The sequence below is a fragment of the Vipera berus genome, assembly GCF_964194415.1.
Source record: "Vipera berus genome assembly, chromosome: 3".
NCBI classification, from domain to species: Eukaryota; Metazoa; Chordata; class Lepidosauria; order Squamata; family Viperidae; genus Vipera; species Vipera berus.
This window is the reverse complement of record NC_138204.1, coordinates 58,196,719-58,224,071: the sequence shown is the minus strand read 5'-3', so window position 1 is coordinate 58,224,071 and position 27,353 is coordinate 58,196,719. Positions and strand designations below refer to the sequence as shown.

At 39.1% G+C, this 27,353-nt stretch overlaps 1 protein-coding gene across 1 annotated transcript in view; it reads left to right on the top strand.

The window, feature by feature from the left end:
* The window catches only part of BTBD19 (BTB domain containing 19), a gene marked incomplete at both ends in the record, with an annotated part of 42,784 nt that overhangs the window by 4,648 nt on the left and 10,783 nt on the right, over nt 1-27,353 (top strand). Inside the window, 2 exons of the mRNA XM_081324570.1 lie at nt 3,278-3,331; nt 25,280-25,339. Coding sequence (XP_081180696.1) covers nt 3,278-3,331; nt 25,280-25,339 — 114 coding nt within the window. The remainder of the gene's footprint in view (nt 1-3,277; nt 3,332-25,279; nt 25,340-27,353) is intronic.

Below are 27,353 nucleotides of genomic sequence, written 5' to 3'. Positions count from 1 at the left end.
CCGGCCACATGACCACGGAGACGTCCTCGGACAAGCGCTGGCTCTTCGGCTTTGAAACGGAGATGAGCACCGGCCCCTAGAGTCAGAAACGACTAGCACGCATGTGCGGGGAAACCTTTACCTTTACCTTTAAGATGAAATAGATGAATTTTGAAATTCCGTAATCTTTTTAAAGATAAAGGTAAAGGTTTCCCCTTTACCTTTAAGATGAAATAGATGAATTTTGAAATTCTGTAATCTTTTTAAAGATAAAGGTAAAGGTTTCCCCTTTACCTTTGAGATGAAATAGATGAATTTTGAAATTCTGTAATCTTTTTAAAGATAAAGGTAAAGGTTTCCCCTTTACCTTTAAGATGAAATAGATGAATTTTGAAATTCTGTAATCTTTTTAAAGATAAAGGTAAAGGTCCCCCCGCACATGCGTGCTAGTCGTTTCTGACTCTAGGGGCCGGTGCTCATCTCCGTTTCAAAGCCGAAGAGCCAGCGCTTGTCCGAGGACGTCTCCGTGGTCATGTGGCCGGCATGACTGGATGCCAAAGATGCACAGAACGCTGTTACCTTCCCACCGTAGTGGTCCCTATTTTTCTACTTGCATTTTTACGTGCTTTCGAACTGCTAGGTTGGCAGAAGCTGGGACGAGTAACCGGCGCTCACTCTGTTTCGCAGCACTAGGGATTCGACCCGCCAAACTACCGACCTTCTGATCGACAAGCTCAGCGTCCTAACCCACTGAGCCAATGCGTCCCTTGTAATCTTTTTAGTGACATATAAAAGCATTTGTTTTTTTCTCTTTTTTCCTGATTTTGATTGATTCTGCAAATTGGAAATCTGTTCATATTATGTAGTCTTTTCTAACTGTGAGTTCGCTGTTTTTATTGTCTTTTTAAATATTTTTTTTTACCAAGAACCACCTTTAGATATTTCCAGTAGGACAGTGAAGTGTGCATTCGACACATGATAATGAAAAATTAATGTGAAGATGATAATTTGTAAAAGGCCATGGTGAATTAGTGGCCTGGAAAAAATCAGTTAGATATCCTGGTGGGCGAATGATCAATAGACTCTTTTAATTCACAGAACTGACACTAAGATTCTAGATGTGTCTAAATAGCACTTGTAATGTGCAGCATGTATGATTCATTACCATTGAGATGTGTTTGAATATTAGTAGTTCGGGTTGGTAGTTGGGCTGTTGGTTTGACGTCCGAGCTTGGTGATTTGGCTTGCAATCGTTTCGTCTTCATTCTGGGGGACTTCTTCAGTCTGCTTTGAATTGTGCTCGATAAAGCTCATTACCGTATTTTCTTTGAACATGCAGAGAATATTTTCTCATTTTAGTCATCAGCCAAGTTTTATATCTCTTTTTTTTTCTCCTAAAAGAAATTATGCACTTATACTCCCCTGATTTGCCATTTTACGTATCTGCGTGTTCAGCGTTTTTCTATTTGGTTTTATGCTTGCTTTTATTTCAACATGTGTATATTTTTCAGCTTTAGACTTTCAAAATACAAATTTATCACCTCACAACTTCTTATCTTTTCTTACTGGCTGTTTCTCCCCCCCAAAAAGAAAATTATCTTACGTCTATGGCAACTATCACAATCTGTCCACAATTTGTATTTTTTAAAATTTGTATGCAAGTGTGATTAAAAAAAAAAGCAGGAACAAACTGTGCCCAATCTGTATTGCAATTCCACCACCACCATCAACAAACCCTCCCCCCCATGACGTAATGTGAATGAAGGGTCAGTTCTGGATGCAGCCTTTGTGGTAGTGATATGTGAAAGATAGGAGCATTAGTGTTTGCATTGAATTTCATCCATATTCATATTAACAATTCTTAATATTTGAAGCAAATCTTTTCCATGGAGTCTTGAATTGCAGAACCTTCAGTTCTAAAATCCTATCACCCCTGCAGTATAGGAAGCTGGTTGAAGATGCGAAGGAAGAAGGATATTTGTGCAGGAATGCTGGCTTAAGCGATTACTCTGAATAGCTTCCAGATAATAAGTCTTGTTGCTTAGCTTTTTTGCTAATTTAACATTGTTGGCAGCCACCCCAAAATCACTGGCACAGTTCTGATATAAGAAAGCAATAAAATGATTTTTGAATAATGTGTTTCAAAACTGCACACTGTATGTAAGGCTGTCTTTTCCTTTACTAGCATGGAGGGAAAGTCTCTTGGATACAGAAAATTAGACATTGTGATCCCAGTCAACCTGAAATTCCTTATTAAGCTAGCACTTTTTTAAAATTAGCGTTTAGGCTCTTCATTTGTACTGTTTAATTGCAGAAATACAGCAACTTTATCTTTCCCACTATCATCTACGAAGCTCACTTGTATGAAGGACTTTTCTGCAATAGAAGATCCTATTTGGATGAAGATGACCATCCATATGGAATTGATGTTGGGTTTGGGGGCAGATATTGCCTTTATCATATTGTTTCTACATTTGTGTGGAGCATATGTCATCCTATTAATTATTCTGGATCTCTCTTTCTGCTTTTGTTAGTAGTGATTAGTTTCATTTACTGGAAACAAAAAGGTACATTTTTCCCACATATGTGGCAGAAGTAGTATCAAGATTTTTAGTTCAGTGTATACCAATTATTCTTATAGGTTTTTTTTAATCTGCAATTTGCTTCCCTTGGATTTTAATATTTACAAGAATCTTCAGAGTGAGTTGTCCAGAATTACAGAATGCAAAGTCATTAGTATGCATTTCTGAAATCATCAAGGCCGTAGAAATTCAAGTATTCTTTCATAAATCATAAAATAGAATGTATCATTAAATCTGCTTCATCTACCATTTTTTCTGTTTACTAGAGGAGCTGAATGAATATGTAAATTAAAATCTGCAGATGTTATCTTAAAATAAAGATGGGCAATTTGTGTCTCATTATATTTTGTTGAGCTACAGCTTCCATCAAGCCCGCATATTAATTCCTGAGGAATGATGAAAGTTGCAGGTTTCTTTCCCTTCCTTTAAAAAATGATCATATAGTCAGAAAGAATGCATGGCTGGCAGAGATAGTGTCTCCCAACAATCCTGAAGATATCAGTCTAAATAATTTGTGATTTTATTAACAATATACAGCATTTCTGAGAAGATCAAAATAAACACTGAAAAAGCTCAAAGCATGATAAAATCACGTAGAAACTTTTTATAGTGCTGGAAAGTTAAAAAATAAAAAGTTTAGGTACAGTTTTTCATCTTTGACAACATAAAGGATGTGGCTTATTACAAAATATTTGCCTTATTCATTTTATTTGCAGGCCCTTGAGGTTTTGACTTCCTCCATTGAGTATGGGTTGAATGACCTCAGAAAGGTAAGGATCTCACACTACAGTTTATTAATCCTGATCTAGGATTTTATAATCTATGAAAGCATGTGCCATGTAATTAGTGGTATATACTGCAAGCAGTGGATACTGGCTTATTTGACTCAAAGACTGTAAGGTTTGTATCCTTATACTACTTTAGACACTTTGCTATTCTAGACTAGACTACAGCTCATTTAACTCAAATTCTTGAGATCCCTGCCCATGTAGAACTAATATAATGGTAGGATTTTCTACCGTTCCTCGCTATGAAAGAGAAATCTTGTAAGTACAGTATTGATATTGGCAGGAGAGAACCACATCTTGATTCAGCCCATTATCAAAATGTTCTGTCCTGTTATTTTTCTCCCTCAGTTTTGTCTATTACCAAGGTGTGCCATCCTACTATCTTCTTCCTGAAAGCCTAAGAAAATATTAAGTAAATTATTAAGATTTTGTAAGTAAATGGTAGAAAGAAAATAATCATAGCAGTTTCTACCAGTAGGAAAGCAAGGTGATTTAATAAGAGCTTTTTCCCACTTGAACCCAATCTTGGCAAAAATCTGTCCTGGGAACATTCCCCCCCCTCCTGATTGAGTTATATCAGCTCAGATTTGGTACTGAGCACTGAGTGGAGCCAGCCTTAAGTCATCTTTAGCACAATGGAGGGGCCCCTTATTCTAGCACCTTCCAACAGCGCTCTCAAATCATTCAAAGACAGGCTTTGTCACTGGTTACTTCACGGAGACCAGATGATTGCAGTGACTTGAAACGGAGGCAATTTAAGCTGGATATGGCAGTGGGAATTTCACGCTGTTAATATCCTTTTCTGCCAGTTAAAGGATAGGGGGATACTCAGCGGTGGGGAAAGGCCGCCTAGTAAGCGGAAGCCAAGCAAGGCCTGGATATAGAGGAAGGTCTTGTTGAAAAATTGTCATAGCTATGGTCTATTAGGCAGAAATGTAAGATTCAATGGTGGAGTTTAAACTGGACCTTCATTATAGGTGGATTTTTCATTAATTGGAATTTACATACTATTTGTTAAAACTCACAATACCTCTGACTTTAATAATTAGGTTTAGGTTTATTCAATTTCTATACCGCCCTTATCCCGAAGGACTCAATTAATTGAAGCTTTGCGTATTGACAATATATTGTCACCAATATCAAAGAACCCAGGGAACTGCTGTGGGAACAGCATTAGGGAAGTCCTGTAATCTAAATTAAAAAAATTAGAAATTCTACTTTGGAAACTGATAATCCTCTGTAAATGTGCACACACACACACACACACACACACACAAATTAACTGCATGTAACTTGGAGGGAGCAGCATATATTGGCTACTTTCAGATTTGTGTCAGTTGTATAAAAACAGCAGCAACTGTCACATTATTGATGGCACCACGGAGCTTTGGCACGGCAGGTGCTATTTAACACAGGAACTGCTGACATTGTAGAACCCTGTTCTGATGACATCGTTAACATCTGTCCTATTTAGACAAATCTAATTTGGATAATTCCTATTATGTGAAGGCTTTGTGTTTGGTTTGGTTTGGTTTGCTTCTATTTTGGACAAAATCCATATTCTCCCTCCAAGTATTTAGTTCTAGAGCTTTTTTTCTTTAAACCCTTAGCTACATTTAGCCAGTTTCCTGACAAATTGATAATCGGTTTCTTTTCTTTTTCCTTTCTCTTTTTTCTTTCCTATGTTTACACAATTCCAATTATAACATTCTGGAATTTTGGTTATTTTGTTTGTACAAACTTACTGAGTTAATAGTAGTGATGAAATATAGTCCATATGGGTTAGCCATCTCTTTGATCTTCCACTTCCACCCTATTGGAATTTTTCCTCCTATTGAACTAGTATCTAATATAAAAGGTATAGACTTTCCTAGGAGTAATTTATTTATTTTATTTATTTATTTTAATTCCATTTATATCCCGCCCTTCTCCGAAGACTCAGGGCGGCTTACAAGCTTAGCAGTAGCCTTCATTCTATGTATATGCCTGCTTATTAGGGCTTTCACACACACCCCAAGCGGCATTATTACAAAGTCAGCTTATTGCCCCCAACAATCTGGGTCCTCATTTTACCTACCTGGGAAGGATGGAAGGCTGAGTCAACCTTGAGCCTGGTGGGACTCGAACCTGCACTAATTGCAGGCAGCTGGTGTTACTTAAGGAGGCATTAGCCCACTGCTCCACCAAGGCTCTAATCTGAAAGAAGCTCTAGTGCTGGTCTTTTCTCAGACTCTGATCAATCTCCTTCATAATATCTGTTATAATTTGCTTTGAATATCTTACTGTGTTCTGTGTTTGGTTCTTTTCCATTCTAAGCACCATTTTCAGTAGACCAAATAAAGGTCAGTGGGATACGGTTACAAACATTGAGTGCTCTTATTTCTTATTTTAACCTATGGAAAAAGATACGGTCTTTTCCCCCTGTATAGGCCAACTTCAGAAGAAAAAGGTTATGCTGTATATAATGACACTGGGTGGGTTGCTATTGCACAGCAGAAATGGAAGCTCTCCTTTTTTTTGGCCAAATCTGGTTGGGTATTCCCAAATAGTACCAGTTTTAATTTGTTGTGTTAACTCACTGGGTGTTATACAGTGGAATAGTGCTTGTTCCCACGTGCCTATGCACTTTACCCAATTGCCTAGCCAGGGGAGACAGCCCTTCTTATACTAACCTCATCATGGTTTAGAGCTTTTTCTCATGCGGTGCCAGTCCTATGGAATCAGCTTCCACCAGTTGTATACCTTGTGTTTGATCTGTCAGATTTTTAAAAGATACTAAACATGTTTCTTTCTTATGGGCCTTTGTTATCCTGCTTTAGGCATTATTTTTATGCAGTAAGATATAATAATCATTTAATGTAGTTTTTAATGGTTGTTATAAATCATATGGACCACTCAATTACTGAAGCTCTTTAATTGTGATTTTAAATTGGATGATAGTGACATTGTGCCTTTTTGATGTTATGTTTTACTGTTTTGTTCTGCTAAGAGAACAAAGCAGATGCATCCAAATAACTAGAGTCATAGATGCATTTTTATGCATCTGTAATCTAGTTATAGATATGTGAAAAACGAACATACTGTATACTAGCAATACAGCTACTATTGAAGAAGGGAAAAAAGAAACTAGTATTAATTCATGCCCTCATTTCCAAAAAGTGAGAGAAAATTAATATCCCTTTGGACTAAGCAAACAACTCCAGATAATTATGGCAATATTAAAGTATTTTTCAATGATTGCAGCATATAATCCAATCTACCTGAAGACATTAGTACTTCATTCTGTTTCCCCTGTCCAGTTCTAGGAGATAAAGTGGAATTATGCAAACTCTTATGCCGGTGAAAGAAATTAATTCCATTTGCAAGAACTCTGATGTCAAGAGCCATGTACCCCTTACCCATTTTTCTCTATGCTTTCTGTTCTGGACATTGGTAGCTAGTATCTAGGATACTTAGAAATGTATAAGCAACAAAAGTGAACCTGAGAGTATATGTATTTGATTGATTGTACAGTTATATTAAAGGGACGCGGTGGCTCAGTGGGTTAGGACGCTGAGCTTGTCGATCAGAAGATCGGCAGTTTGGCGGGTCGAATCCCGAGTGCCGCGTAACAGAGTGAGCGCCTGTTACTCGTCCCAGCTTCTGCCAACCTAGCAGTTCGAAAGCACGTAAAAATGCAAGTAGAAAAATAGGGACCACTACGGTGGGAAGGTAACAGCGTTCCGTGCGCCTTTGGCGTCTAGTCATGCCGGCCACATGACCACGGAGACGTCCTCGGACAAGCGCTGGCTCTTCGGCTTTGAAACGGAGATGAGCACCGGCCCCTAGAGTCGGAAACGACTAGCACGCATGTGCGGGGGAACCTTTACCTTTACCTTTTTACCTTACAGTTATATTACCCATCCTCTTTTCAGTAAACAATAACTACCAGAAAAGAAGCAAAAACTATTTTGTGAATGTGAATCCATGGGTTTTTGAAGGGCTTGACACTGAATTGCAAAATATACCTTGGGGTTACCCTACATGCTCAAATTAGTTACGTCCTGTGTCGGTGTGTTGCGCTTAGAGATGGCACTATGGAACTCTAAACTGTTAGCTCTTTTTTATATACATAAATGATATATTTCCCCTTTTTATATTTAAGAAATATTAGAGCAACATATTACTTATGCCTTTTTATATATTAGTGTTGTAACTAACTCGCTTGGGAGATTTCTGGGGAAACATAAAACATTCTGAGCTTTTTCTATTCCCTTGCATTTTTGTTATTACAAGTAAGAACATACATAGGCTTGAGAAAAATGCCTTTTATTAATAAGATTATATACATTTGAGAATGCATCTAAAGATGGTACTTTAACTGGTAGTGCTAATTTAGTTGATTTTCTTGCATATATGTGTGTGTATATATAGATAAGACATATTTTCTCAATTCTGTAACAGCGTGAGATTATTCAGAATTTCTCTGTCCTCTGAATAGGAGTAAACATATGTTCCCAGAAATAACACAGCAACAAAGACTCACAAAAGGATGGGAAAGCTGGATGAGAGAGCACTAGGTCTTGACTATTAACATGAATTAGTGACTTTTGGAGGGACTTTCTTAGGAAGAGAATAGAAGGAAAATCATGGAAATAAACAAAGGAGAAGTGACAGCTGACTAGGGACATAAACTTATCCATCTGCTTTCCAAAAGCTGGAAAGCCTAGGCACTGTTCACTGGGGAGTTGTCATAACCTGTCATTTCCTTGCTGACTTGATGATCCAAGAATAACCTTATGTGACCATCGGGAGTTTTCCAATTGATACAAGTATCTTAGAATGTGGGAATAGCAGGAAACTACATTTTGATGAGAACATATATTCAACAGAAGGTAGCTCACAAAGGCAAATAAGAAGGAATTAATGCCATGACCCTGGCAATTTGGAGGAAGTATTGAGTCTAGAATGTGGGAATTCTTGGAGATTAAACAAAAGGGAAAAAGATTTAGAAAATACGATGGTATGGACTTGAAGATTTTACCCAATATAATATTGTAATGCAAATATTACAAATTTTGAGGGAACAGAAAAAAATGGAATAATAGTATCTACAAAGAGGAGAGAGAAAAGTAGAATTAGATAATTGTAAAGATTGCAGAAGAAGAGCCATGTTGGTTTGTGGTAGCCAAAAATTAGAAGGAGTCTGGTGCCATCTTTTCAGTTTTATTAAAAATCATCACACTACAGTTCACTTCAGCACAGGCATGGAATAGCTAAAATGAAGTAGAATTTAAACCGGAATTATATAGGGGTAAAGGAGGAAGAAAACAGTGTGGTTATGCTCATGCGAGTTATTGGTGAATCAGATTGCAAATACCTTATCAATTAACAATTGTTAAAACCTACTGTGTTTGTTGAGATTTTCAGAGAAAACCTAAACCATTTGATGTATAGGAGTTCAGCAGTCTCTTGCTAAATATTATTGATGAAGTTTTTTGTTCCATAGTAGCTGCTCTGAGATCTGTAATGGAGCATCTGGGGAGATTAAAATGCTTTGCTATTATTTTGTCTTTGTTCTGATGTCAAACTTGGGCCTATTAATTATTTTATTTAAAGTCTGGCATGTTTGTCAGTTGTATCAAGTTAAATCCTATACCATTTTAGCTACTCCTTGTATCTGACAAAGTAAGCACTTCAAATATTTTTTATGCTAAAAATATAAATTACTCTCTAATTGTAAATGTGCCCATACGTGGCCCACTCTAGCTCCAGGATATCCCATATGTATACTTTTCAAAACTTGTTTCTTAAAATTCTGTTTGTTTCACTAATAAATATTTTAAAAATATCTTTATAGATACCAGGTAACAACTACTACACTACAGCTTTATTACTTCTTTCTGATTCAACCTCTTCTGTTTAACCCCCAGAGTTAAATAAACAAGAGCTGAAATGTTTGCACAGTCTGTTTAATTCCAGAGGGATTGAAGTTTCCCAGAAGCCTCAACTCTATCTCATTTTGTATAGATTCAGCATTTTGTAACTGCAACGTTAGCGAGCCCTTATTTGAAGATAAGTGAATATACTTTGGCAAGACAAATACAAGAACAAATTGAGGACACATTGATTTCTTTTACTACCAGTTTAATAAAAATAGGGGTAGCATGATACCAACAGCTGGTCCTGCTGATGAGCATTGCTGAATGGTTTGGAAAAGACATGAAAAACAGGTTTGGGGTTTATTGTAATCAAATAACTTCAATTGCTCTTCAACAGAAAGAAGACAAGCCGGTCAAATAAAATATCATAAATCACAGGAGCCAGCACTGAAGCATTAATCAATTCTCAATCACCTTAATATGTTATAATTTATTAGGCAAAAAATACTTGGCAGCTAATTTGAAATCATGTTCCGTTTCCCAGGGCCAGCTAGAAAGAAAGTACAAATCTATAGGGGTAATTGTAGCCTAAGGCATGGTACAACCAATGCATTATGCTACAATTCTTACAAATTTTGTTGGCCAATACCATGCTGGCTGGAGATGATGGGAGTTGTTACCTGCAACCAAAGAATGCTAAGGGTGGGAATATACTACCTCACATGATAGGCTTAGAAATATTGTTCTGTTTCTATCAAGGGGAGGGCGGGCAGGGTATGAAATACTGGGTTCATTAGTTTATCTGCCAATGCAGAGAGCCCACAGTGAACTGTGCAACAGGATATCACATCAAATCTTTTATCCCTGTGGTGTGCTTCTATAGCTCTTCTAAGAATTGGACAGTGAAAAGCATTAGTTACACTATCAATACTATTGTCCTTTAGAGATCTTAGAACAACAAACATACGGTCCCAGAGCATCCAGTCGGTAGTCAGCTCTCTTGCTTTATGGAGAAAATGTCTTTAAAAGATGGAGCTGAATTACACTGGGACTGAGATTCTTCCAAGGGAACAAGAAAAGAAGTATCAGTGAATTTTCTGGGGAGATGGCCGAGTTCCTCTTGCCCTTTGATTCTTAACACTAGCCTTGACTGATTTACAATCCAACCTGCTGGGAATTGGTGAGAATGTATGCTGCTTCCATTCCCCCCCCCACCCTCTCCCAGGGCTTCCCAGCAACATCTGAGTATGACTTTGAGTGAGTGGGACAGACAAGAGTGGAAGTAATCCCTGGTGTGAGAGCCAAACCCTTGCAGGTGTGCAAACGTTTGACAAAGAAACTATTTGCAGATCTTTCTCTACTGCCTTACATACTTCTTGGGATTTTTCTCTATATCTTTCAGCTTCTTGTGCCACCCTGGAGTCCTAAAAAAAAGGTTAACCCTTTTGTTATGTGAAACGTTACATAGTGGGTTTGGGCCATGAACTAAAAATAATTAAATATCTTCTGGTTATTTAAGTAAAAACATCTAGCATTTCTTTGGTTTAACATACTGTAAATGATGAGATTGATATTAATGCAGTTTCTAATCCCATATGGAGCAAGATGAGTAGCCATATTACCTAATGGTAAAAAAACCAGGAATCTAGTAGTAGTACCTTTTCAATCAACACATTTTATCAGAAGGCATAACCTTTTGCAATTTCATCAGAGGCATTACAACTACTAATTGCTAAGATACTTGCAATGTGTCTCACCTGTAGCTTTCACTTTCCTAACCAACCTGTCTCCTCCATTTCCCACCCCCACCCCAATTTAACCTATAAATCAATCTAACCCTTCTATGCTTCTGATGAAGCTAATGCTGTAGCTCATGAAAGCTATTAATAAAATTGTTAGTCTGAAAACAGGCTATCAAGCCTTTTTTGCCATCGTAGACTAACACAGCTATCCATTTACAATGTCTACTTAATTATCAAATGTTACTCATGTCCAAAAGGGCAGTCAATAGTACATGACAAAACACTGTCATGTTATTGCCAAGAAAACTGTATGGTTTTATCCCTGAAGTCACAAGGATTCAGCTCAGATCAAGTTGCTGTCAAGTCGTCATGGGGGAAATTTTGCCATTCCATTATGCATGAATAGGATGCCCGGAGAGAACATCCAGATGCAACCATAGTTTCATTCCATACAGCATTAACCTCAGGCTTCCTCCTTCCGTTATATATATTCAAGATGGACAGTATTTAATATTTTATTGTTATGTATGTGTAGGGGTGTGGGTCTATACATATGTTGTATGTAGTACGCTTTAGGTGTGTGTCATGTATGTATTTCACTTTGAGAGCGGGCAACTAAATTTCATTTTTGATGTGTGCCGTTGTGCCCACAGTAAAAAATGACAATAAAGATTATCTTACCTAAGTGGGTTGCTATTCCTTTTTATTTCAGAAGATGTTTTCTTAATGATTGTGAGAGTACCTTAGTTCATCTTATACGCTGTGTAAAATAAAATGAAACAGGCCACCATATGTGAATCCAGGCACTGTGATTTTACTTGTGGGTTTTTCAACATCTTGTGAACATTAAAGAATTCTTCCTCTGAATTGTTCTAAGAAGCAAGCTAGTTCAGTTGCCAGGCCCAGCAGTCATGGACGGAGCTGTAATTTGTTATCCATGAACATAATCAACGTGTCTCAAAATGATCAATTCGCTATCTAGAACAGGGGTGTCAAACTCAATTTCATTGAGGGCCGCATCAGCATTGCGGTTGCCCTCAGGGGGCCTGGTGGGTATGGCCAGGGTGGGTGTGGCCTACTGGGTGGGCGTGGCTAGAGTGCGTATGGCCTGCTGGGTGGGCGTGGCCAGCTCTACATCATTGGTATCAAGGGTGCCTATGGGGGCCTGGGCAGGAGTGGGACAGATCTGAGGGTCTCTGGCAGAGGGAGGGTCTCTGGGCCAGGGCCAAGGCAGTGGGGGCTGTTCCCTCACTGTTTCCAGGATGGCTTCGCGGGCCACATGAAACCACTTCGCGGGCCGGATCCGGCCCCCGGGCCTTGTGTTTGACATGTCTGATCTAGAAGAAGATATGGCAGCACAGATTACCAGTGGCTAGTTATATGAAAGAGATAAGATAGAAGACCATGTATATTTCAAGACTATTGTTTTCAGCTTTTTACAGTATCTTTTTAACAGTATCTGTTCTGAGTTACTTGGTATAACTTTGGCATGACAATAATTGTCCCATATTTTTTTCTAATTTACCGGGAAAAGTTAGTAACCCTTAAAGGCCAAATAGGTGAGGAACATTCTGCTCTGTTAAGCTAGGGAGTGATGGGTTAGTCTAAGGCTTCGTTCATTATTGGAATCACTGGTGGTGGAAAGCCTCCTTTATTATACTTGTGTGACCATCAGGCACTCTGCTTCTGCTTTTAGTCTCCAATTTTGAAGACTCTTGAATGAAATACTTTATTGAATTGAATTATTTGGCCATGTGTGATTAAACACACAATGAACTCGTCTCCGGTACAAAAGCATTCAGTGTTACATGCAAAGCAACAAGATAAACAACAACAATAAAAGGAGTAAAGAAGTAAAAAAAAATGACTGAGGGAATGTTCACTTTCTGGAAGGGAAGAAAGGAAAGAAAGCCAGCAATAACTGCAGAAAAGCTGTTGCTTTCTCCTTAAACCTGATTTCCCAATTTTGTGCACAGAATAAAAATCGAAGAGCCTCTTTATTGTAAGCTGCAAAAGCTGAGTGTGTGTCAGAATCCATTTATATCACATTCATAAATGTATGTTTAAAACATTATCCCCCCATGGATTCTGCCATCTCCCGAGGAAGGAGGAGCATATGTGGATTCAGCCTGCCTTAGGTTATTTCAAAGACCAAGGGAACCTTTTGAACTGGGGGAACAAAAGGGAGGGTTAGAGAAGAAGGCATCTGGCCTGTGTCTTCTTTTAATTCTGGAGAGGAAGAAGGCAATAACCATAAAGATTCGAAGTTCCTTCTTTCCCCCCCACGGATGACACGAAGTAGAATGATGGGGGCTCACCAAATGGGGTTGAGGGAAGGGGGGTTGAACCGGGTACCCTTTATAAAATTTCAATTTGTAAAACAGTACTAAGTCCTGTCTTGTATTTCCACAACCAAGCATGTCCTAGTAAAAATTCCTTTTGGACTAGAACTAAGATGTGGATTGGGGTGGGTCCTGACAGTGTGATGACGTGTGAACCAAGCTCCCTTATCTAGGCCCTATCCAGACCCAAACATGCTTGACTTTAGCAAGCCTGTCACATTATATGCTTCCAAGACAAGCCCTGTATAATAGCTTAAGATAGGTTAGTATGGCAAAAGGCATTTTGAGGTCATTTACTTTTATACTGCATACTTATGGCTTATATTGTTTATATAGTTTTACTTAAGAATCACAGTAATACATTTGTTTCTGACTTATCGCCCTCACTGTAGAGTTAGCAAGTTGAACAGAAAGACTGCATTTCTTCTGTGTGAGGGAATCCGTTAGGCCAGTGGCCCCCAACCTTTTGGGCACCAGGGACTGTTTTTGTGGAGAGAGGTTTTTCCATGGACTAGAGGGGGCGTGGTTTCAGGTGCTGCCTGCATTCCGCAAATGGGGCTTCGCTTGTTTGAGTGGACCGGTGCCAGTCCACGGACCGTGGTTTGGGGAGCCCTGCATTAGGCAAACGGCATGCAACACTCCTGGCCTTCATGGTAGACCTTGTGGGTGTGGTTTGTTTTCACTCACCATCTTTCCTTTCAAATTGTCTTAGAAGAAACATATTAATACAAATTATAAATAGGAGATGGTTTTATATTAAAAATATTTCATCCGTAGGCCTAGTCTACAGAATTGGCATGATAGTTAAGAATACTCAGGAATGTTCACTATAAATTTTGTCTTTAGAACTAAGAGGAAAGTGCAAAAAGATTGAAGTAGAAGTGAAAGAAGTCATAATGTTGTCACGGATGTCAGCTATGGTTTCTAATCAATAGGATTTTCTAATCCTTTCATCTTAATTAGCCTGGATAAACCAAAGCAGATACAAATAGTTGGTTCATATCCAATCAACTCTTCTCTGCATGTAAATGTACAAAAAAATCCTGGGATTTCCAGGAATTATATTAAGTACCCTAAATCATATGCATGTTTCAAAGGCCCTCTAATTAGCTCTGATTTATCAAACTAGAAGCTTGAAGCTCGGATGCTTCCTCTAAGTCACATGAGTGAGAAGGGAAGCTAAAATCAGGATCATGAGCGTCAGTCAGGGGGAAGGTGTGATCTTTTCCCTCTGTGTGACATGTTTTCCACAATTTCAGATTATTACTTTCTATACTTCCTAAGTATATTCTTTCCACTATTACTGGAATTCAATTTCCATGAAACTGAAGACAAATTCTGAAATTTTTCTCATCCATTAGCTGAGAATTAGATTTGGGCATGAAGGAACAGCCCTGCAGATTTGGGAAGGCTATTTTAAGAACAGAGAGTAGCTTGTTCATGTTTTGTGTCATGGATTTTTTTTAAAAAAATAAAAATCTATTCCCTGTTTTAAAGAGATACTCTTCATTGTCTGAGGTGCTCTTGGGCAGACATAACAGAGATCCCATTAATCCGTTTAACTGAGAACTGACACAAATCTTTGCTATGGTTTTTCCCAAAAACAACTTTTGGAAGTATACAGTGTCTTTGGTCCACAAATTCAAGTTGCTCCTTGTCTATGAGTCAGCAGCTGCACAGAGCTGGCTGGGGCCCATGTGCTTTGTGGCAATTTCCTGGCAGACTCATCACTTTTCTTATCTTCCAAGCTTTTGCTTTCGGAAGAATAATTTCCTGTTCCAGAGCTAGAATAGAATAACAGTAGTGTTAGAGGAATGCAGATTGCCGTTCCCATGAAGTGCAGGGGGTTATCAGAATGTTATTTTTAGACAATGTCATCAACAAAACCAGACTGAAGTGGGGGGGAAGCTAAATAAACAAACTAACATTCCTAAGATAGTAGGGTAAATCCATTAGAGCTTCCACAATTGATACGGCAAGCGTTTACAAACCTGCAATAATTCTATTTATTTTTTGACTCTTAAAGAATGTTTATTTTTTTAAAGTAAAAACTCTGTGTTTTTATTCCATGTGCAAATTTGCTCTCAGAGTCTAAAGAGGATCGTGTGTTTAGCTTTGATGATTGCAAGCAGAAGAACGTTTGGTGCTTATATGTAACCACATTTCAGTTCTCGTTAATGTATATCTGAGAATTAAAGAAACAAAAATCTCCGAGGATTTTCAGGAGTTTGATGATTTATACAATATTGGAGACTGGCTGTTGATGATCCAAGGGTCGAAGTCAAAGTTTGATTCCTAATTCCAGAAGAGGAATGATGTGGAGATTAGCATGAGGGAAAGCATTCTGTGTATGCTCTGAGGTACTGTTGAATATTAGTTCACATTAAGCACTGAAGTTAAGAATTTCTTGTCTATCTTTCTGTTGGGAAGAACATACTTCATTTTCAGTAAGAAGGAATAGTTGTGGTACAATATAAAGGCCTGAATTCTGTTTTGTAAAGCTGTCGTGTCATACAGTTCTGTTTAATATGTGATTTTTTAAAAAAAAAATAAGGAGGAACACTTTTTTTCATCTATGCCAGGCATGTCAAACTCGCAATGTCATGTGACATCGCGCGACATATCACAACTTTTTCCCCATTGCCGGCAGTGGGGTGGGCATGTTTTCAGCATGACGCATCCGGCCCACGGGCCAGCAGTTTGACATGTCTGATCTAAGCACTTACTGCATTATAACAGGGCTATTGGGGTAAAACTCTATGGTAGAGATTTGACTGTAGTCTAGCATGTGATGATGCCAATCCAGCAAATTGCAGTTTTTTCATTGAAAAGTGGTTAGCACAATTGTGGCAATTGACTACCTGAAGCCAGCTGGTATGTTTGAATTAAAATTGTGAAAGAATCAGACATGCTTGTTGCATTTTTATATCTTAAGATTTAATACAAGGATGGGGAAAATTTTCAGTCTTAGCTTCATGGGTAACCTTCTGGATGTCATATGATACTGATGACTAGTGTCATCTTTAGATAATCACTTTACATTCAGCTCAGAAGTGCAACAAACTGTTTCCTGCCTATCAGCAGAACAGGCAAGGAGGGAAGGGAGACTTCAGAAACAGGAACTTAAAAACGTCATGTCTTCCAACATCTTTTCTCCCTGTTCAACAGTTGAGTAATGGAGGAAATGATTCTGTAGACTAGAAAAAAAAATAGATGGAAAAAGTAGGTAAAAATGTATTGCAGGTATACGGGAAGGGCCCCTGGCCATGAATGGTCCCACTTCATTATTTCAAATGGTCTAAGAACATGAAAAGACATTCTTTCTAGGTGGGCCAGCCATATCTCTCCTGGAAAAAGTGAAAACGCAAGCTTTTCTTCAGGTTTGCCTTCAGCATCCTGATATTTAAGTGGGATAAGTGGGATCTATAGCAAAGCGCAGCAGGGTGGATTTCTCCTATTCAGAGTTCTAGCCAGCCAATATTCTACATTTAATTTTAATTTTCCCCCACTTTTCATTTTTCATTCCTCAGTTATTAGTATTCTAAGCCTGTTCAGTGTACTAATTCCTCACTAATCTGTTTGGATTAACTGTATCAGAGATGCTTGCCTTCTCGGGACGTTTTTCTTCTTCCTACTGTTTTCTGCTTTTCCCCAAGCATGCTGATACACACTATACTATAGTAGCAATATTTTGGCTGTATATATCATAATTATCACTTGAAATTACTTTTAGAGGTCCAATTTCTGTCGCTGAGGGAGCATGGTAACTACCCCAAATGAGGTGGTTTAATAGAATTTCCAAACATAATGGATTAGCCATGTGTTTTTGCTCTCCCAGGCTCTGGGGTTAGATTTTCCCAGAGGGAGAAATGTGATCTGAACAAATCACATACATTGAAATGTCCTCATCATACCATTGGGAACACATACCTTGACTACTGGGCTTACTTCAGCTAATCTATAACTCATAACTAAAGAACTGTAAATAGATAACATATTGCAGGTATGCAAGAAAGAAGGAAAAATATTAGTAATCCAGCATACCGGGAGGAAGCAATGCATAGGAAGAATGTTATCAGCCGTGTAATCCGGGCTACTTGTTATGATAATGGAATGTGGGCATGTTTGGGCAAAGGACTTTAGGAAATAGAGGAGGCAATGACTCCCCAGTTCAGAATACAGGGGAGTAATTCTTATAACAATCCATTTAGTGACCATTCAAATTTAGAATGGCGTTGAAAAAAATGACTTATGACCATTTTTCACAGTTACAACCTTTGTGGCATCCCCATGATCATGTGATCAAAGTTCAGATGCTTGGCAGTTGGTTTATACTTATGACTATTGCTGTGTCTCAGGGTCATGTGATCGTCTTTGCCAGCCTTTTGACAAGCAAAGTCAATGGGGAAGCCAGATTCACTTAACAGCCGGGTTACTAACTGATCAGTTGCAGTGATTCGCTTAACAACTGTGGCACAAAAGGTCGTAAAGTGGGGCAAAGCTCACTTAAGAAATGTTTCACTTAACAACAGAAATTGTGGGCTTGATTGTGGTCGTAAGTTGAGGTCTACCTGTACTACCTAAGGAGAAAAGAGTTGTTAGTGGAAAAGTGAGGCAAGAAAGAGATTGGAGTTGCATAGAGTCATCTGCTTTGAGTCCATCCCTTCCCCTGGAAGCTGGCTGAGTCCCAGACTTGGGGATGGGTGGGAAGGAGGTGAGATCATCTAAACTCAATTACCACGTGGCAGGCAAGGGAACCTCCCTGTACTACATTCCTGAATGGTGAGTCTAGCATGACTTCAAATATCCAAGTTAACTGTTCTTTATCATGTCCGTTCCCCTAAAAAGTGTATTCTCAGCTCTCTATAAGTGCGCCATCCAAAATACATCATGTCAAGCTATAAAATGAGACTTCTGTGTAGCTTGGTGCCCCTTGCTATTAAAAGAGGTAAAGAGATCTCCACCAGAGATAAACCCATCATTTTAGAATCAAACAACAGCTGGAGGGGATAATTACAATTTTGGGAAAAGATGTAGCTACTTTAAGAACAGTGACCCCAAATGGCTTTCATTTCTCCTTTGGATCAAAGCACTACATGTATATGTATTGTATAATTTATTTATTGTTCTTGAAAATCAGCCGATAACTGTAGGTCTTTTGTCAGCACAGAATAGCTGGTTCTCTTGCAAAAATGATCTGTATGAGCATCTTTACAGCTCTGCTGCTTCTTTCTAGGCTTGGCATTGCTGCTGCAAGACCCCCCCAACCATTCTTTGCCTCTTACTACCTGTTTATACCTGCATGGCAGTTGTTTATATATATACAGGGCTTTTTTTCTCATAGAACGCTCAGAACGGAGTTCCGGCACCTTTTTTGGATGGAACCTTGTAGGGTAGGCAAGGCGGGTTGTATGACATGTGTGAGTTCCGGCACCTTTTTCTTTTACAAAAAAAGCACTGTATATATATGATGTGTACTCTGAACTGTTCAGAAACCACTTTCCTTTTCAGAGCTCCAGAATAAGTTGCAAAGTGGGAAAAAGAAGAATAAATGTCTAGGAGTAACGATGTCCAAGTTTGCATTATATATACACTTTTTGCATATGGTTCTTTCCCCTATCCCCATCCCTTCACCATTTTGATCAAACAGCTTGTGCAACATCAGAAGTAGGAGCATGAGATGTGGAATAGTGCATATCACTGACAAACAAGGCCTCACAGATTTAGTCAAGGGCTAATGACTAAAGGCTGAGGGCTATAATTTTGATGCTCCAAAAAATTACTATAATTAAACTATGCTCGTTGCACCTTAAAAGGTTCCTGTGAAAGCAGATTTTGTACCCCCATTTATAGCTATTAAAGAAGCATTCTGCAATTTTCTGTTATGTATGCGTAAACATTTATGTTGGAAGAGCTGATTTCTCAAAGAATTTCATAAATGAAAAATAAATTAGGGCCACATAAATAGGTACTTTATAACAAAATTAAACATATTTCTGTTTTTGCTTATTTTGTGGAAAAATACTTTTCTACACCTGTTGAACCCCCTTTTTTACATCTATCAAAGGATTCCAATCTACTTTTGTATCTACCTACCTACCTACATTCTGTGCTCAGCTGCAGACCCATAACAACTTAGTTTGCTGTTGTCACCAAATTCATATTTCTAACTCTACTTTTCACATGGAGTCATGGATTGAACCAGATCTCATCTCTGAATGTTTCACATTCAGTTCAGCCTTGTTTTGAACACTTTGTCCCTGCTCTATTTAGCTGTATTAACTATTGTTGACCGTTCCATAATAGTCACTGTCTACTACCCTCATGTCTGTGTCTCTGCTAAAGGCTTTACACCAGGGGGCTCCAAACTGGGCAACTTTAAGACTTGTGGACTTTAACTCCCAGAAAAGCTGGCTGAGGAATTCTGGAAATTGAAGTCCACAAGTCTTAAGGTAGCCAAGGTTGAGGACCCCTGCTTTACACATTGTGGTATTGTGTAATTTATCCTATCTTCTGAGCAGTAATGCTGCTGAATATCCTTCTTGGATACTCTTTGCCCATACTCATCCCTCAGAGTTAATTATTACCTCTTATAGTCCTACTGGCTGTGTTGCAGCCCATGTGACGCTGTGTTTCGTTAGGCCTGTTTGAACAAGGATGAAATGAAAGAATATGGATTAGAATATAGATTTACAGTCACGGGTTAAGAAGGCACAGGACCAGTGATGGGATTCAGCCAGTTCGCACCACTTTGGCAGAACCGGTAGCTAATTTTTTGTTGCCAGAATGGACTTCCAGAAGCGACATTGACACAGAGAACCAGTTGTTCACATATTTGAATCCTACCACTGCACAGGACAATAGAATTTCTGTACTTTTAATTGTACAGAAACCATTAATTAATTAATGATAAATTAATAACTGTGGTTGTGAAAAAAGGTATTCTTGTTGAAATTTCTCTTAAAAGAGTTTCTTTTTGAAACTGATGATAGTATGATTCATTATGATTATAATCCCATTCTTCCCAATTGGATATTGTATGTTGAACTTCAAATTCCATGAGTGCCAACTCCTTGGCCATACTCGTTTTGGATTATGGTAGCTGAAGGCCAGTGTAGTGGGCACCATCCTGGAACCATTGCACTTGGTTTCTTCTACATCATTCATAATTCTATAACAAGGATTTTTTTCATTCTCTTTTTTTTAACTCTTTTTTTTCTGCTGTGAGCACATCAGAAGTGTTACTATGGATACATGCATAATGCTTGCTAGCAGACGTAAGAAACTATAACACAAAGTGGGAATTATGGTTTTTTATATAAGGCAGCCAAAATCACAATGTGCCTGTCAAAGAGTTCATCCATTGGAAGCTTGACAGTGCCCTTAAAAAACAATGAGATGCAGTTTGGGTAATATTAATATCAGCAACAGTAATAATGCTAATAAAAAGTTTGGGAAAACATTACATACCTCATTTTGAACTACCAAATACGATGAGTGGGTGCACATATTGCTGTAACATATTCTGGTTTTTGATAACTGTCAAATATCCTGTTCTCATTTATTCTTGAGTGCTTTCTGATCTTCAGCTGAAGTGGCTGCTATACATTTTGTTAGGTTAACATATTCCATCTTTTATTGAAGCAATAAGTTTTCACATTTACGACTCTTTTTTTTAATTCAACTGAAACACTGGGGGGGGAAACTGCTAGTAAATGCATTTCATGTGTACTGATCCTGTCTTCAGACGGTTGTCTGCTGCAACGAGCTAGGAAGTTACCAGTGCTAACTAACAAAAACTATGTTCTTTGTATATAAAGTTCATTTCCAGCATCCTCAAGATGGACCAGTAAAGATCCTTATCTAAAATCCTAATGATTAGCTAGCTAATGGTAGAGTTGAAGGAAAAGTCTTCACCAGGATCCAGTCCAAGCCAGGAATAAACAACATGGCGACTGCTTTAGAAAGAAGGTTACAGTTTATTGAAGAGGAGAGCCAGACAGAAAGATGGCTCTGGAAGAAAAGAGAGCCCACATGTAGTAGGGAGTAGGTTTTATACTGTCTTGGGCTTTTGTTTGGAGTTGTTTCCTGTTCCTGTTTGAGGCTTTGTATTTCCTGTGTCATGTATTTTGACCTGAGTCTGAGTGTGCCCCTTTGACATCTGTGGGTTAATCCTATTATGTCCTGTCTTAGAGTTTGGGCGGGGTATTAAATTTTCGGTATCTTTGTCTTCCTAAGCTTCTAGCTGGACGGTGCCAACCTTCCTGAATGGATTATTACATCTGCATTTCTACAGAGTTGGTTTCTGCTTGGGGAGACGGGGCTATTGAGAAAAACTGGGCATGCTTTTCTATCTCTTTAAGATCCTTGGAGGAAATATAATATTCTGCCCTTTTAATATTTTCTTCTCTGGGGGGGGGGGCTGACTTCCCAAAGTAGCAAATCAAATCCATACATTTAGTTTACAGTATGCTGCGGTGAAAATTGGTTTAATTGAATAAAATATGATTAGGTTAACAGTGAGCATGTCATGTGACTACAGTTGCATTCACATGTTATACTTACCTATGACAAATTTAACCACAATTTATAGAATCAATTTTTGATTATGGTAAAATATACTGAACCATAAGCTAACTGCATAAGCTGAGTTCATATATCATATTAGATTATACCATGAATTGTTTGGTTTTAGGATAATATAGTGCATGAATAAGAATTAGGGTATAATCAAAACATGGTTAAACTTTTTTAAAAAGGCATATGAACCCAGACGTAATACATACCATATTGATAGAGTTTACAATTTGCTATGACATATTTCAAATTATTACATGTTTGATACACGTGAGATAGAACTATCTACATCATTTGTTCTTTTATGAATTGCAGAATAGAATGTTGCACTTCTTTTGTCAAAGTAATTTATAAGTGTTTATGGTAAACTCCAAATATTCATAAAGCTCTGGAAGAGGTTTGATTCCCCCCCCCTCCATTTAAGTAGTCAAATCCAATCCTTTATAGTATTGGGACAGCTCATGTTTATTTAACACATTCTGTTAACAATAGATGGGGAAAGTCACTAAGTTGTTTTGCAATCTGTTTTGCCCTGAGTTATTCGAACTCCAAAGGGATAGAAGATGTGAATGCAGCTTCCAAGATTAAAATAAATGCTTTGCCTTCAGGCCCCTTCCCAGTTCTCATTGTTGGAATAAATAGAAGGAGTGGCTTTGGCAGCTGTATTGTAGCTCTTGTTTCCAAAGCAGAAAAACATCTAGTCTACAAGTAATGAAATAGAGATGTAAATAAGCAATTTATTGGATAGTAAGTTTCATTTCAAATAGCTTTACACAGAATCCACATGACTGTTGAATATGTTTCCTTGATGTCAACGAGGCTCAATATTGCTAATAATATAGATAATTTGGGAAACAGTAGCTGATGGGGGCAGGAATATATGAACATTTCCATCTGTTGCTTTCTTTTTTCCCCCAGAGCTGATGCAACTCTTTAAGATTTCAGGGGCAGATTAGGAATTTTACTAGACATGGAAAATAGGAATCTGATATATTCATTGTAGCTATCCCTAAAATGAGATCAAGCATCTCAGGAAAGATTGTTGAAACACAGTTGGGAGGACTGTACAATAGCAGCATCCCCAAAGCTCATCTCTTTAACCCTTCTTCACAAATGTGACTTAACAACTTTGTACTTGAAGAAGAGTGATCCTTGCAATAGTACACAAAATTGCCATTCTGCCTCTTCCCTCCCAAAATTAGGACTGATCCAAGACATAAAACCTGATTGGACAGGTCTCACTGAGTAGGACTTTCCTTTCTTTTCAAGCCAAGTCTCAGTGACACATGCTGGGTCTGCCCTCTTGCCCTTGAGTAAATCATGAAGTTTTATTGCAGCCAGATCTGGCATTCAAAAGCATCAACTTTTGCCCAGTTGTTCAGCTGCCTGGATCTTGAGGTGAGACTGGAGAGCCAGGCAACAGACTGGCAGTGAATTTGTAGTCTCTCTTCCTCTGGCATTTCTCATTGTATTTTTCCCTGTTCATCACTAGCGTTACTCTTCCTTCCATCTTTCCTTCCCCTTAACTAATGACCTTTCACCTCCTTGGTGTTCTTTCATCAGTACTTTTTTTTCATTATCCAGAATCAAGAAAGCTGAAATGGGGAAGAGATTTTAACTTCACTTCCTGACCGACCATGTTCCAGTAACCATTATTTACTGTTGGTCCTCTCCTTTTACCGTCCCCTACTTAAGAACAGATTACATTCCGAGAGGCTGTTGGTTTTGTTCGCAAATTCAACAAGCTTAAAAATATGCACAGTGCACTTCTTGCCTTGCATGGGTGGTGGTCTAGGGGGCCTTAGGTATGTGGCGTGCTAGAAACTGGCCATTTCCTACTTTCTCCCAAATTCCTATCTTCTCTCACTGCTGCCAATATATATAAAGGGACGCGGTGGCTCAGTGGGTTAGGACGCTGAGCTTGTCGATCAGAAGGTCGGCAGTTTGGCGGGTCGAATCCCAAGTGCCACGTAACAGAGTGAGCGCCTGTTACTCGTCCCAGCTTCTGCCAACCTAGCAGTTCGAAAGCACGTAAAAAATGCAAGTAGAAAAATAGGGACCACTACGGTGGGAAGGTAACAGCGTTCCGTGCGCCTTTGGCGTCTAGTCATGCCGGCCACATGACCACGGAGACGTCCTCGGACAAGCGCTGGCTCTTCGGCTTTGAAACGGAGATGAGCACCCGAAAGCTCCTAGTAATGTCTGAACTTAAATTAGTGAAAGTGGAAAATAGATTGACAATGAGAGTTCATAGGAATAACATTTTTCTATTTGTACTGCAGAGTGAATAAGACCCAACGTGATTCAGCAAAGGCTAATTTTGACTTCTTCCACATCACATTACAGGGGACTGTCTTTTAAAATGACCAGGATCCCACTGTTGAGCTATAATGAGTCACACATATGCAGTAGTTGGCATTGCTAATAACGGTGGGTGGGTGGTTATTCTGTACCTGGGGAAACCCCCAAAAGCCATATAATCCTCTGCACTCATTTCTTTTCCAATCCACTGGTACTCTGCTCATTAACAGAACAATATTTATAGCTATGAAGTCAGAAACTGCAAGTAGGGGTGAAAAGTCAAATGAAATTCTACAAAAAGTTTCAATAGCAAGAGGTGAATGAGTGCAAAATTGCGTCTACTTCCATAAATGAGTAAACAGCATATGATTCTGTAAGAAGACTAGCCTTCTGGTCCAAGATCTGCTTTTTTCCAGCCTTTCTGTTATCATTGCAAACTGAGTAAGCATTCATAATCTGGCTCCAGATGGCAAAAGAAAACCAAAACCAAGCTAGGACAGGTCTGGATAAAAAAATATTTTCTTTTATATTTTCCAGTCAAGGGTAAACCCATGTTATCATTGACCTTTTACTCATCTTTCTTAAAATTCACAATGTGGAATGTTTTAAATTTATTAACATGCAAAGCCTAGGGAATAAATGAGAACCTATACGCTGCTCTTATAGAAACATTTATATATGGCTATTGGCATACAGCTGATGAACTGGGATCTGTGAACAAGTCACATAAAGTATTTGTTTTGGTCAGCTTCCTCGGTAATACTACAAGAAGTAGCTCTCAGCTAGCAGTGAGAAAACTTCAGTTTGAAAGAGACTCCAGAACAGAGGCAACACTCAGAACTGGATTTCAAAGCAGAAATGTGAATCCCCCATTCCACCTTAAAAAGATGACAACACCCCCCCACCCCTGCATGAAAGTAAAATATATTGCAATTTTGAAGCAGTAAGAAATGTGATGCTCGCCAAATGTTGTTGAACTACAGCTCTCAAGTTGCCTTGCTATTAGTTAGGGTTGCTGGGAGTAAGCCTTTGCTTTCCTATCCCTCTTGTATGAGTCCTTACTGCAGCAATACACATCTGATTGATTCTCAGTCTCTTTTATTTCAGCTATGCATTGAATTCATCAAAGACACACTAACTGTGAACCAAGCAGGTGAGGCCTTTCAGGTAAGTTGTGATATTCCCAGGTTTGCCCATATAGCAGTCCCTGAATCTCTTTAAGGATAGAAGCAGGAGATCTTTCCCAGACAACCAATGCTACAGACATTGGCATCTGTCTATTTCCACGCAGATTCCTTGTTGTTAGGCTGAATTCAAAGGCATGCAATGCCTTAATTGGTAAAACACCTGAAATCATGTCAACTGTGGACAGACAGCAGTGGTAGAACTCTTCATCACAGACTACATATGTTGAGCAATTAGCATGGAAAGACAAGCACTAGCAAACTTGCAATTAATCACCTTTCCTGATAACGCGTGATGAGTAAGCATTGCCTCCATCCTACCAGTTGGATGGGGAAAGAGAATAATGTTGAAATGTATTGATACGTAGATTAGCAGACAAGCAAACAAGCAAATACTGTTGAAAGGAAAAATGCTGTAAGAGAGATTTGTTCACCTGATAGTGAGGCCATATGGTCTGAAGGTTTTTATACATAGTAACTAGAGCTTGAATTGCTCCCATAATTCAACTATCTGACAACTACTACAGCTCACAAAACAGGGAATGCCATGGCATGCCCAATACTATTTGTGTCATTGCATTCTGGACCAGCCACAGCTTCCAAGAGGACTTTCAGATAGTCCCATGTAGAATGCATTGCAACAATCCACACGTGATTGAGGCATGAGTGTCTCCCTGGAGAGCCCAGGAATGGGAGCAGCTACTTTATAGGATGAAGCTTTGCAAAGCCTCTAGCTTTCCTAACGCTGGACCAGGATGCCTTGCGTACAGTCACTCATGCGCTCGTGACCTCTCGTCTAGACTACTGTAATGCTTGTGACCTCTCGTCTAGACTACTGTAATGCTCTCTACATGGGGCTGCCCTTGAAGTCCACTCAGAGGCTCCAACTAGTGCAGAATGCAGCCGCGCGAGTTGTGCTGGGAGTCTCCCAATACTCCCATGTTACACCTTTGCTCCGCGAGCTGCATTGGCTGCCGGTTGTCCTCCGGGTGAGATTCAAGGTGTTGGTAATGACTTACAAAGCCCTACATGGCATGGGTCCAGATTACCTACGGCAACACCTGCGGCCGGCATCAACTTCCCTCCGTCCAGTGCGCTCCCACAGCGAGGGCCTCCTCAGGGTGCCTCCGATCAAAGAATGTCGATTAGTGGCCCCTAGGGGGAGGGCGTTCTCTGTGGGCGCGCCAGACCTGTGGAACCGCTTGCCGGTTGAGCTCCGGATGGCCCCCGACCTTCGCTCCTTCCGGCGCGATCTAAAAACTTATTTATTCGAGCAATCTGACCTGGTTTGATGGGTTAGGGTTGGGGTTTTAATATGTTTTTAATTACTGTTTTAAACTTGAGCATAATATTTAATCGTTTTTTAACTTTTGTATTCCGTTTTTATATTTATTGCCCTGTACACCGCCCTGAGTCCTTCGGGAGAAGGGCAGTATAAAAATATAAATATAAATATAAATATAAATATAAATATAAATATAAATATATAGCTACTAATTGCTTTTCAAGGAGGAGCTGTAAGTCTAGGAATGTTTCCAAATTGTGTACAGATCCTGAATAGGGAACAGCAGCCCTATTAATGACTAAAGAGTCTTGGTGTTGTAGTGGTTTAGAATGCAGTATTGCAGGCCAACTCTGCCCACAGCCTGGAGTTTGATCCTAATGGGGTTCAGGGTTACCCCAGCCTTCCATCTTTCCGAGGTCGGTAAAATGAGTACCAGATTGTTAAGGACAATATGCTGACACTGTTTACCCCCCAGAGAGTGCTGTAAAGCATTATAGGGTGGTGTATAAGTCTAAATGTTATTGCTAAAGATGGACTTTCTTTAAAATCAGGTGATGTAGATCAGGGGTTTTCAACCTTTTCACCCATTGCACCACTTTTAGGATATGGCAACATCCAAGTACCACCAGTCGCCTAGCAAGGTGTCAAAAACTTGATGACCCCCCCCCCCAAAAGCAAAAAAGTGATGAAGGACAGGTAGTCCTCAACTTAC